At 42.7% G+C, this 12,157-nt stretch overlaps 1 protein-coding gene across 1 annotated transcript; it reads right to left on the bottom strand.

The window, feature by feature from the left end:
- Positions 1-2,345: 2,345 nt before the first annotated feature.
- mmel1 (membrane metallo-endopeptidase-like 1) lies at positions 2,346-11,065 on the bottom strand. Its single transcript, XM_084035522.1, has 23 exons — positions 10,828-11,065; positions 10,439-10,483; positions 10,051-10,110; positions 9,788-9,949; positions 9,611-9,691; positions 8,541-8,636; positions 7,930-8,048; positions 7,602-7,667; positions 7,136-7,270; positions 6,762-6,851; positions 5,982-6,118; positions 5,788-5,881; positions 5,586-5,714; positions 5,399-5,497; positions 5,242-5,325; positions 5,051-5,154; positions 4,772-4,830; positions 4,525-4,644; positions 4,297-4,430; positions 4,103-4,168; positions 3,891-3,986; positions 3,334-3,410; positions 2,346-2,463 (listed from the first exon to the last, which is right to left on the bottom strand). The coding sequence occupies exons 1-23, from the start codon at positions 10,982-10,984 to the stop codon at positions 2,364-2,366; spliced, it is 2,310 nt and encodes a 769-aa protein (XP_083891648.1). The 5' UTR covers positions 10,985-11,065; the 3' UTR covers positions 2,346-2,363.
- Between the last annotated feature and the right edge of the window lie 1,092 nt (positions 11,066-12,157).

Raw genomic sequence — 12,157 nt, 5'->3', positions numbered from 1 at the left:
TTAGAACAGGCATTAAAGTAACTTTAGTCCAAACTTCCAAGAAAGGCTTACTACATGATAACGTTTAGACATAAACTCGTAATCTTATTATTTCATTCTGTTTTTATAGACTGATCTTTTAATGACAATCTTCAAATTATGAGAATATAATCTTTTTAACACTGACAGTTTCAGTGTTTACTTTGAATTGACGTTATGATGGTTAGGCAGAGGCCAACAGAAACAATGTTACTGTAGGTTCTCAGTATTGTTGGGAAATATTCCAGTAAAAATTAAGTATTTTATTTTTTTAATTTTGTGTTTTCAATGCCAATTTTTATTTATTTATAAAGTCACAGTTCTGGCTCCATCGGCCTTGTTTCCTGTTTCCATGCTAATCCAACCATCCGTTGGCTTCGTGTTTAACCAACAGATATGAGAGTGGTATGAATTTACTCATCCAACTCATGAAACTTTCTAAATGTCAAACTTTTGCTTTGAATGCATTCTTACATTCGGAGTAAAACAGTACATTTTAAATGTCTTTTTTTTTTTATATATAAATATGTCTTCTCCCTCTGCTAAACACAACAGTATTTGTCAATATGTGAAGACCAAGAGACAGACTAAGAGTAAAGCTTCAACATGGACATTCAAATCACCGGCCTCTGTGGAGACCTGAGAGTCGTGTTCAGTTCACCAAGGCTTCCTGAAAGCGACTAATGACGAGCGAACATTCAAAACAGGATGTGATTGTTTTTTCTGCTGCGTTCGAGAGCACGACGACAACAACAACAAAAATCCCGGTGGCTCCTTATGCAGCCGGTTCATCTCTTATGAGTTCTGCTCTGCTTTGATTCTCCGGTCATTACTTGTTAATAAAGGTAGAAAATAACAGTCCTGGCCCTGGCCATCTCTTTAATGACAAGCCCCATTCTTCAGTCTGCCGGAGGGCTGATGGCTGGGCGGTCACCGCGCTTCAGCACACAGCACTTCAAGCTTTAATCTTAAACAGCGCTGATCAATGTGAGATCAGAGGACAAACCACTTCATCTGCTGCCTGCCTGCCTGCCTGCCTGTGTGTGTGTGTTTGTTCTCTTTGCATCTAATTGGCTATGTCAGAGGATGAAAGTCATATTTTCACTCCACGTTCACGTCTTTTCTCAGGAGGTCGTGCGGCGGACAAAGTTAAACAGTTCTTCCACGTGTCGAGCGCCATTTTGAGTTAAGCGTGAACTTGCAGATATCATACAAGCAGACATTTTAATTTTGAATAAAGTGCCATCCAACAAATAGCACATGTTTTACATAGCCGCTTGGTCAAAATCAGGTAAACGGTGGAATGTGTGGAAGCAGAAATAAAAGAGCGGCCGCGAGTCAAACACACAAGACAACCGCGAGTAGCAACCTACTGTACATCCAAACATGGCAGCGACCAATAATGTGATATACATTGTTTAGTTATTTGCCATTATCGCCTCACTCTATCTCCAAAAAAAAAGTAGCAGCCGGTATTTTTTTTGAAACATCTGGAATATGGTTTCTTACAGGAAAACTTGCATGACATACGTATACGATTCTGCCAGTATGGAGCGACAATCATTTGCAGGACGTGATAAAAAAAACTCCAAAAAAGTACTAAATAGCTTTGTAAATTTTAAATATGTATCCACTCTGCAAGTGTAAAAATGTTGAGAGCCCGCGGCTCCCTCAGAATGTTAATTTAAGGTTAAAGCTGCACAGATTTAACAGTCTTAAAGTCTTTAGGTAATTTGTTTCATGTAACAGTGAATGACCAAACTCTTAAGAGCGTGACTAATTCTGCCGTAGCCCAGAGCTTTCATTTATTTCATGCTCTTCAGTCAGAGTTAGATCTGTTCACCATTGTTTCGTCTGAATTGGCGCGGCGTCCTGAAAACAAAACTTCAGAGTAAAAGACACCGAGGCGGATAAATCACAAAGATCTGCACAAGAGATTTTCTTTTTTTAAAGGATTAAATCAATAAAGGCTGGCCGAGCATTTAAAGCCGACCGTGTGTATGTATATATATTTATATATATATAAGCTTTAACGTTTTTCACAAGGTCTCGGTGTTCTACGTTAGTGTTTTTATTCATGTACCCAAAAAAAGAATAAGTGACCTCCTCATCCAGAGACATTTCAAATTGAAGAAGTTCTTTTTTTATAGTAAATGTGCGTCACGTTTTGACACTAGGGTGTAGTCCAATATTTTTTAAATACAACTAGAGTATCATCAATCAGCCGCGAATAAATTGGAAATGAGCAGAACGTCTTTGTGGTTTTTTTTGTTTAAGGAGAACAACTTGTTCTTTTCATTCGAGTTGCCCAAGTCAAGACATAAAACTCTCAAGAGTAAAACCTTCTACCAGACACGACACTTCATCTCGGGGTTCATTTGACTGCCTTTCTGGCACTGGAAAGCTTCTGAGAACGCCTCGAAATTCTGGAGGGATCCAAGCACCCTGAAGACAAAAGAAAACCAAAAGATTATGACAAACGTTGAAGTAAACAGACGAATCCTAGACATCCAGCTTCCGAGATGCTTAATGGAGTCGTGCTTTTTTATTTTATTTTATTAGGCTCATATTTACAGAGTGCTGAATCTTTAGATGTAATGAGGTGTGAGAAGTGCCAGCTGCGTCCAGCTGAGTGGATGAGTGAGCCGAGACTGGAGGGAAGGTGCAGCCGCTCCACAGAGAGATTTACAACAGCTACACGTGAATTTGACTTTGAAATGAAAGTGTTTAAGTGGCGATTGTTACTTTGGGAAAAGACAATAATTAACGTCCAGGTAAAGCATAAACAAAATCTGTGTTCTGAATTTGTCACACCACAGACAAATGTGTTCCTCACCACTCAGCCAATTTATAATTATTAAAAGAATTGGCAAGTATATCAAAATAAAAATAGCAGTATTCTCTGCTCTGAGCTTGCTTGCACGCTGAATCCTCTGAAACCACGGCCAGAGTGAATTGTAGTTGAGTTGAGTAAGTCTAATATTCTCTTATTAGCTCTGTATGTTGTCTCCATCAACTCATGGCAATATAATCTGTAATATAATCCACCTAAACATTAATGAACAGATTATTTCTTAAATGTGTTAAAACAAAACAAAAACATCTAAAAAAAAGGCCTTATTTTGAAACCGACATGGTAGTGAATCAATGCCTGTTGTTATTTACGATTGTGGGGAAACATAAAGTACCTTTTCTAATGTTCACTAATAAATCTATTTTATTACAGACCGCAATGTGATTCAATCCATCAAACTCCCTATGAAGATATTGTTATTGGGTCTGATTTATCTATCCGAGCACACTAAAACTCTTTACCTGTACTCTAAGGGACTGTGTGAGTCGGTCTTGATGGACTGGCTGGCATACTCAGGCCGATAAGCACCGCACCACACCTGGAGGGGGGGGAGAGTGATTACATGAGTGGAGGGTAACCTACTTTTAAAAGCATTGAAAGAAGCATTGAAAGTATTAAAAATGCATTTTTACATTTTGTATTTCACTTCAAACACAAGTTCATCCTATACAGTTGAAATTTGCATTTTTGGAGTTATTTAACTCATGCACCAACTGACTTTCACCATCACAATGGGACGTCATTGTCAAGTCTAATTGTCAGTTTCCTGCTCATGCTTTACATTCCCTTCGCCGGCACCGAGATGCTCTTCACTTCGGCGTCTCTTCTCCCTGTGATTGTGGAGCCGAACACTGATTTGTTCTGCGATTGCCCAACCTCATCTTGTCCCAACCTCATCACTTTGCCTCAGTGTTTTACTCCTCCAAACATCCACTCTTGAACTCTCGATTCCAGACGGAGAAATCCCTATTTGCTGAAAAATAATACAATCAAACATTCCCTCGCTGCTCTTACTCACTTGGGCAAAGTTGAGAAAGAAAAGTTGCTTGTGATTCATGTCTAGACCAGGTAGACGAGGCTCCTCACCCTCCATCTCCACCCACTTTAGATAAGCCTGTAAACACACACGCACTTAAAAACAGCTTTCAGATGTGCAGCATGTTTATTATAAACACGTCGGTCATTGTAGCTGAAATAGTAACACGTGGTTCGGTGCAGCTAATATCCAACCTTGTATGCTTGACGAACGCCTCCATTGTCTGCGATGTTCTCCCCCAAAGTGCTGATCCCGCTGACCTGAAACCACAAACGCACACCGACGTGGAAAAACAACTCATTGTTGGCGGGCGCTTTAATACGCGGCCTCCACCGTGTGGGATTACAGCTAAGACAAAACATCTCATTTCATACCAGCGGGAGCTTACGTTTTGTCCGCCGGCCAGCTTCCAGTTGAAGTTGCCGTACTGTTGCACCATGCACTGTGACTGCTCTTTAAAATGCTCAGCAGAGTAATTACTCCACCAGTTCAGCATATTGCCATCCTTGTCAAAATTACGCCCTGTGGGGGAAACACGATGTGTTAAAGCAACTTAAAAATAAACTGTTGTTGCGAAATGACAATGAACGATTCAACTTCCCCCAAAATATCTCACCGTTGTCGTCGAAGCCGTGCGTGATCTCGTGTCCTATGACCATCCCTATCCCGCCGAAGTTCAGGGCCTGGTGTTGGTGTTTGCTGAAGAAAGGCGGCTGCAGGATTCCTGCTGGGAACACTGGACGGACAAAAACAACCAGAGTGAAAACACTATAGCTATTGGCAACACTAAACGGGATTCAACTGAGGAGTATATAATAATAAAGAACACATTGCTTGTTTGTCCACAGAGGCACAGCTCTTACCGATCTGGTTTCTGTTGGGCGAGTAGAACGCATTCACCACGGCAGCACCGATGATCCACCTGAGGAGGGATTGGGTGATAAATCAGCATTAAAATGCATTTTCAGATAAAGACGTACTGCTGTAAAATCTAGAAAATTGGTAGGTTTTTTGTTCTTGAAATAGGAAGCAAAACATTTACGTCATTTTTAATTTGATAGAGGTGGTTTGTGTCGGCTCCCTTGATTACATTAAGTTTAAGATAAAAACAGATTGTACTCTCAGATGTATCAACAGCTTACAAGTCCGGGTCAACAGGCTCTCTGAGCTTCTTCAGACTCTTTTGTGCTTCGGACTTCAGGTTCTCCAGGATGTTCTCAAAGTAGTGTTCTATGCTGAAATTGAGCTGGAAAGAGAAATCGAAGATCAGTAACATATGTTGTTTTGTTTTTTCTCCAGCATGGCTTGGAAACAAGACTCACTTCTTACTTACATGAGCGTACTCCTGGTCAAGCTTCTGGTTGCTTTTCTGCAGGATATGATCCGGGTAGCCAATATGCTCCTTGATCGCCATGGCCTACATGCCAAGCAGGACAGTGAGTATAATAACAGAGAATATGGAATATGAATATTGGCCGTGGGTAGTATACCTTCTCTCTTGCCTTCTCCTTTGAGGGAGAATCCATCCAGCTTAACTCTTCCAGTGTTTCCACGTACGCTTTCTGGATCTTCCGGATAAGGTCGCTGACCTGAGAACAGCGTAATCACAATCCCATACATGTATTCAAGCTGTCATAGTTATGTCGTCCCACGGTTTTACAGACCAAAAGGACTCACCATTCGCTTGCTTTCCCCAGCAAAGGTCTCATGCACATACAGAGCTCCGACCGCATTCTCCATGCTGCTCTGGACGTAGCGGACGCACTCTCGCCACCAGGCGTCCTCCACGGTCGTCCCGTAGAGCGTCTGAGCGAACACACAGCACATTATCATTCAGTTGTCGAAGCAGCTCCTTTGTTTCTGCTGTTCTGTCACGCACCTTTCTGTAACGGGCCCTGGCGTCTTTGAAGCGGCGACTCAAGCTGTTCACTCTGTCGATGATGAGCTGCCAGGTGAGGTAGTTCTGCATAGTTCTGCAAACATGAATTGTTTCTGTCAGTTGAATGTAGCTTTTGTGCAATAACTGAATTTCCACGGTCTCCCGTTTGCAGTAACACTCTTGGACTCAAGGACCTGACGCTGTGTTTGGAGAGCACGTCGTTCATCTTCTCCAGGTAAGGGGAGCTGTACACCACCACCTCCTCCTCCAGCTGCACCTCCACCGACACGCTGGACAGCACGCCTTGAATAAACTGTGTCCAGTTAAAACCCTGGAAGACAAAGACAGTCTGCATGTTAGATGTGGTTCGAACACGATGTGGCAAGATAGGTTTTCCATGGAAGTGTTCCCAGCTATTTTTCTAACTATTCCAAGAATGTGGAAGGAGAAATCACTATTGATTCAAGTTTATTCAAGTTTCTGAACACAGTATTTACCCACTGAATAGAATAAGCTACTTCCTTTAGGAGTCAAACGTAAAGCTAACCAGTGGGTGGATAAAATAATATGTTAATTTAATATTTTACTTTTTATCTCACTGTTATTTGCATCTTGACCACTGTCACGAGGGACACCTCATGTAAGGCTCCTGATAGTAAGGTGAATTTTCGTTATCTTTGGACTAAGCTAAGCTAGCTGTTTCCCCCCCCCCGTTTCCATTCTTTTGCGCTAGGCTAACTAGTTAGCTTCATATTAGCGTACAGAAATGAGACCGGTATCAATCTTCTCATCTAATGTTTGGCAAGAGAGCAAGTGAGTGGATTTTCCAAAACAATTTTTTTAACAGCCATGTGTAGTCAATCATACATTTCCCATAGTATAAATGTAAATTTCTTTAACTAATAATTACTCTCAACAGTCGGCTCCTTGTTTATTATTTCACTCGTACAAGAAAGAAGAGAAATCTCACGTACGTTGAAGCTGAACGTGTTCTGCAGCTCTCCAAGCGTCGTCTTATAGTAGAGAACAGTGACATCTTGGCGTTCCTCCGCCGGCGATGTGGCCTGTCCAGCAAGGGGAAGGAAGAAGCCTTCTATAAACTGATGCTTGGTTATATATATGGTTATATTCATATTTTGCTTTCCTTTCATCAGGAAAGTCTCATTCGCCATGCTCATCTTGACAGACACGAACAAAAGAAGGGGAAATAAAACCCTGGTTAAAAGCCGGGCTGATCTATCTCCACACTAATTGAAACCCGGCTCTTTCATTTTTCAGCTTGCCATTATTCATTTTCTTCAAGCCCTCGTCCCACAGTTTTCCATTTCCTGTCGCGGCTGGCACTCACATTGGCGATGTCCGTCTCCAGCTCCAGCACTTGCATCATTTCCTCCCACACGCGCTCGTCATCCTGAGTCAAGTTCCTGTCCTCTCGGGTTATCTTCGCAACAGAAACCATGAAATGCAGGTAGGCCTCTCGAACCTAAGGTGCAATCACAGGCTGTAAAACGTTGCTTCACGCAGAATTAATGTCGTGTCGGAACAACAGGAATGATTGGAATCAGATTTGTACCAGTCAGAGAAAAGGAAAATTATAAGAAAGCCCTGATAAATGTACTTTCTAAAAGTGAACAGGCGTCTCTGGATGAGACCAATAAGACCAGACACTGTGGACAGTTTCTTCAGTAGAAAGTAGTTCTGTATGCAGCTGTTACTGTCATTTTATCATATTTTTTTAAATGCATGAAACACCACATAAAATGTTTATGTGTTTGTGTGTGTGATTTTGGTGTAATGATCCTTTAAGGCCTCACCTTTTTGTAGTTTCCATCATTGAAGTAATAGTCTCTTGATGGCATTCCAAGTCCTGGTTGGTCAATCTAAAACGAATCACCAAGAGTAATGATTTAGCAATGTAGCAATATTTTATTATTATTATTATTTTTATTACAATTATAAAAAAATATTATTTTATTATTATTACAATATTATTATTTTATTTTTTCTAGTCGTCAATAAATCCCATGAAATGACCAAAACCAGCCCAATAAAGTGGACAGGGTAAGGCAGTTTAAGAGACAGACTACATGGTGACTGTGCGATGATGACATCATGACTGCAGCCTGTTATTTGTAGTCTTACATAAATGATATGGCGCCGGGAGTCCCGGTCGTCCGTCCACACGTACATGTCCAGCAGAACCTTCTTGTGGAAACGAGCGGTGAGCTTTGCCAGTGTGTCCTCCAGGCTCCATGCTTCCTCTGCAAGCGGAGCAAAAACACAAAACAAACATGGCACTTCATTGAATCGCCGTTGTCTAGCTGTAAAGATCAATGCAAATGCATCAGTGAGGCTCCCTGCTCCTGCTGCCCATTTAACCGGGCTCTCTGTGTAAATCTGTGCAGATGCAGCAACGTGTGGTTAATTCTGCTCCAGTCACCGTCGGTGATTACATTTAATTAAAGTGGCAGGAGCCAGGAGCATGCGTGGACTATTTAAAGCATCCTTCGCAGTGTGAGAACCTGCTCCTCTACGCCCACTCATCACGTTCCCGAGCTCCACACACGACCGAGAGCCTCGGCCGGCCTCTCGCTTCCTGCCAACGGAGCTCACACTCCAGCGATTCACTGGGTGCAAATATAGCTGCACGAGCACCGTGCGATGCACATGTTGTTTGAGTGGGAGCACAATCGTTTTTGTGTGGCTGCGGGTGCACGTGCTCATTCCGTCGAGCCACCGGTGCGTTTTTCTACCTGTGGTGGTGTTCCAGTCGTCTGACGCCACGGGCCAGTCTCCGATGCTCTGGATGAGCTTCAGAAGGGGCTGCGAGTCCCGCTGCTCTATGAGGCCTGCAGGGGAAACATCACGACTTACACAACAACACGGCCGTCTTTACACTATTATCCTGTCAGACGACAGCAGTCGACAATCTCCCCACAAGAATCAACTTTCAATCTTAACTTATGAGGCCCCCATGTCTTTACAGGGGAATTTGAACATCTACATTTAGCTCCATCCCCCCGCGCCGGGTATCTGCAGTGTTATGGGAATTTTGATAAATTAGACTTTGTCAGGTCAGACGTTGATCCATCTCCTCTTTTTCCAATGTTATCCTATGACTAAAATGATTGCCTGTTTGTGTGTAGCCAGGTGATACGAGCATGACATGAGATAATTTCAGAGGACATTATGACATCTGTGTTCTGTACATCTTGTCTTTGTAAGATAGGACATGACCCGTCTTTTGTCTACAGTTTGATTCCTCCTCCTTAAAAGGGAGATTCCTGCTAGACTCAGGGTCGTTCCTGCAGCAAACTATTTTTGTCTGCAGATGAAAATACTTTGTCGAATAAATTTAGGAGAAAAAGCTGATCCTGGCTGGTCCAGATTCATTTTTTTCAACAGCAGGTTGTTTGATCCCTCAGAAAAAGACAAGGAGCTAGGAAGCCCATCGTCTGAGAGAAGGCAAAAACTTAAATTAACATAACTAAAATGGATTAATCCTTTTGAACTGGTTCATTAATTTCAATGCACCTTGTGCATGTCAAGGCTACATAAATTAAATAATTTATATAATTAGAAATGTATGAATTATATAGGCCTACTGTTACACCGGTACTGAAAACACACTTTCATACTTTGACAATAAGATCACAAAACAGGTATTTAATTCTAAATTACATTAAAAAGTCTAACATTTTACTTTGGCGATCCCTGCAGACTTCCTGGATGAGAAACAATACAACCAACAGTTCCTGAAACACAAACTGCCTGTGTTTATGTCTTCTATCTTTCAACACCCGTTGTTATAACCGAGCCTTACTCTCATTCATGCACGAGTTGTAGAGGACTTTGGCCTTCTTGATGGCATTCCTGTCCTGTTCGTTCTCCGTCTCCAGAACACCTGCAACAACAAACCAGACATTTCATCTCTGAATGAAGCCCACGCGTGCGCGCCCAACGCTGCAGCCCACTGACACTCTCCAGATCGAAAACCGACCTTTGAGGACAATCTCCAGCTTGTCCCTCAGAATGTCAAAGACGCTGTGGCGGGAGCTCGTCTCCGGGATAACGTGTCTCTCCAGCCAGCCCCCGCAGGCGTACTGGTAGAAGTTATCGCAGGGCTTCACGGACTCGTCCATGTTCTGCAAGAGCCGAGCGGCTGTGAGGAACCACAGAGAGAGGGGGAGAGGTGGGAATCCACATGTGGTTGGAAAACAGCTTTGACTGATGCAAAGTCAGGGGGGGGTCAGTTCCTCTCACCTGCAGTAACACAGTCCGCAGTTGTGCACACAGTGTTGAGGCGGGAGCGAAACAGCTGGCCTGGAAAAGTGAGGGTCAGTGTCAACATTCATGAGAATGCAGGCTATTTGAGCAACGACACCCCCGACTGAGACGAGGAGGATGTTATTGTGTAAAAACAGTAAACATTCTGAACAGCCCGTCTCTATGGTGTGTCCGACAGTCTGTCTATGTCAGCAGTGACTGCTCTTCGACTTTTGTGTGGCACTGCTGATGGGGCAGCAAAGGGAATTACAGCATTACAGCGACTATCGGAGCTGCAGGCTCCCCCATATGACGCGGGCCGACCCGCTTTATCGCACAGTGCTTCCTGTGTTCAGCTCAGAAGCTTATGGCGGCTGGAACCCACCTTCACTTGTTGAGCTCCTCGACACACTCGTCTTGTTGGATTGTTCTGAGTCGGTTGGAAGAAACAGATCTTTAGACAACATAAGACACAGACTTTGCTCTAAATTAAAGTTCAACATTTAAGTTAAGGAAGGATATCCCTACTTAAAGATTTGACCTGTGTGTAGAGGATATGATATTATGAGTACATATGTGCATCATTTTTGGCAGAAAGCAATATCCTGGTCATAATCTCAAAGCATTTCTACGGTGAGGATCGTTTCCTGTGTCAGTGCCAGCTTACAGTCACACAAAAAACCGAGCAGAGAGAGAGAGAGAGAGACACTGCTGTGTCATTACTGCTGCCGCCGTCTGGATTATCTGGATCCCTCCACAGTGAGATTACATTACCTTTCACAATCGACGTGTAGAGCACCACCAGCCCGGCCAAGGCACAGCTGACCAACAGCAGCAGCACGGACAGACCAATCTCTGCAACGGTCCAGCGACGCTTTCCAGGTTTACTTGATTTCTCCATGATATCCATTTGGCTTTCCGATTTGCCCATATTCCTCCTGACTGCCGGCTCTGTGGGAAAGACACTGTTGGAGTGTGGGATGGTCCAGGCAGAGAGCTACGAGAGCGTGTGTGTGTGTGTGTGTGTGTGTGTGTGTGTGTGTGTGTGTGTGTGTGTGTGTGTGGGCAGCGAACCATCAGTAAACTGTGCCAGCTGACCTGCAGTGAGTGAGCCTCAACTGCTGAACACCTACAACAACTTCACTGACAGTTGAGTTGTGAGACTGTTCTCGTCTCGCTGCACGAAACAAGATGTCACTCCGCGTGTTATTCTTCTCTTAGAAACATCTCAGCTCGGGTTTCATTTCTACGGCCTTAACTGGCCTTTTTCTAGTCTTTTCTTTTGCAACTTTAAAAGTCGTGATAGCCTTCATTAAAAACTAAGGGGGCTGCATTCCCTCTAAATTATTTATTTACTATCGATGCTATTTTAATGTGAAAGACATTCAAATGGAAAACGAACATTTAGAGACGACATGATCGCTTTGTCTTGCTGGAATATGGACAATTATGGACACCTTAATTGTTTTCCATCGTGGGAGTTGTAAAAATGGCTTCCAACAACATTTTGAAGGGTCATAAGCTGAATTAATCGATGCGAAATAAAATATGAATATTTAATTTTCCGACTTTTGCCTTCGTCATGTCAAATATTGGATACTTTTACTCTTCTTTAAATCCTTTAAGTGAGGTTAAACAATCTGAGAAACATAAAAACACCAATATATTCTTTTATTCTAATGGGCCACAAGCTAAAAACAGGACATGATCTCACTGAGACTGAAATGTTTTTGCTAACTGCAAGGAGACCTGTGCTGTCGGCCAATATGATTATTATTATTACAATATATGTGTTACGCTGTCGGGCATGTTTCCATTCTGTAATTTAAACATCATCTATATGCCTTCTCCCAGTTAAACTGATATTCATTTTTCTTGGTTGTATGAGTGAATCGTTCACTGTAATAATGATGGCGCTTTAATAACCTCACCACATTAGATACACTTTGTTGAGTGTATGAGGTCATTTAGGACGTTATTCCCTTACGTTCTCACACATTGAGCTCCATCTGTTGATATGGATAGAGAGCGGTTGTGTAGATTGAACGTGACGTTTATTCTGGAAACACACACACACACACACACACACACACACACCAGGCAC

The sequence above is a fragment of the Eutrigla gurnardus genome, assembly GCF_963514095.1.
Source record: "Eutrigla gurnardus genome assembly, chromosome: 2".
NCBI classification, from domain to species: Eukaryota; Metazoa; Chordata; class Actinopteri; order Perciformes; family Triglidae; genus Eutrigla; species Eutrigla gurnardus.
This window is presented reverse-complemented; position numbering and strand designations above follow the sequence as displayed.

Coding starts and splice junctions, on each gene's coding strand:
- mmel1 (XM_084035522.1), bottom strand. CDS start 10,984: ATGGGCAAATCGGAAAGCCAAATGGATATCATGGAGAAATCAAGTAAA. Junction 9,950..10,050: donor TGCGGACTGTGTTACTGCAG/GTGAGAGGAACT, acceptor GGTTCCTCACAG/CCGCTCGGCTCTTGCAGAAC. Junction 7,271..7,601: donor ATGATGGAAACTACAAAAAG/GTGAGGCCTTAA, acceptor ATTGCACCTTAG/GTTCGAGAGGCCTACCTGCA.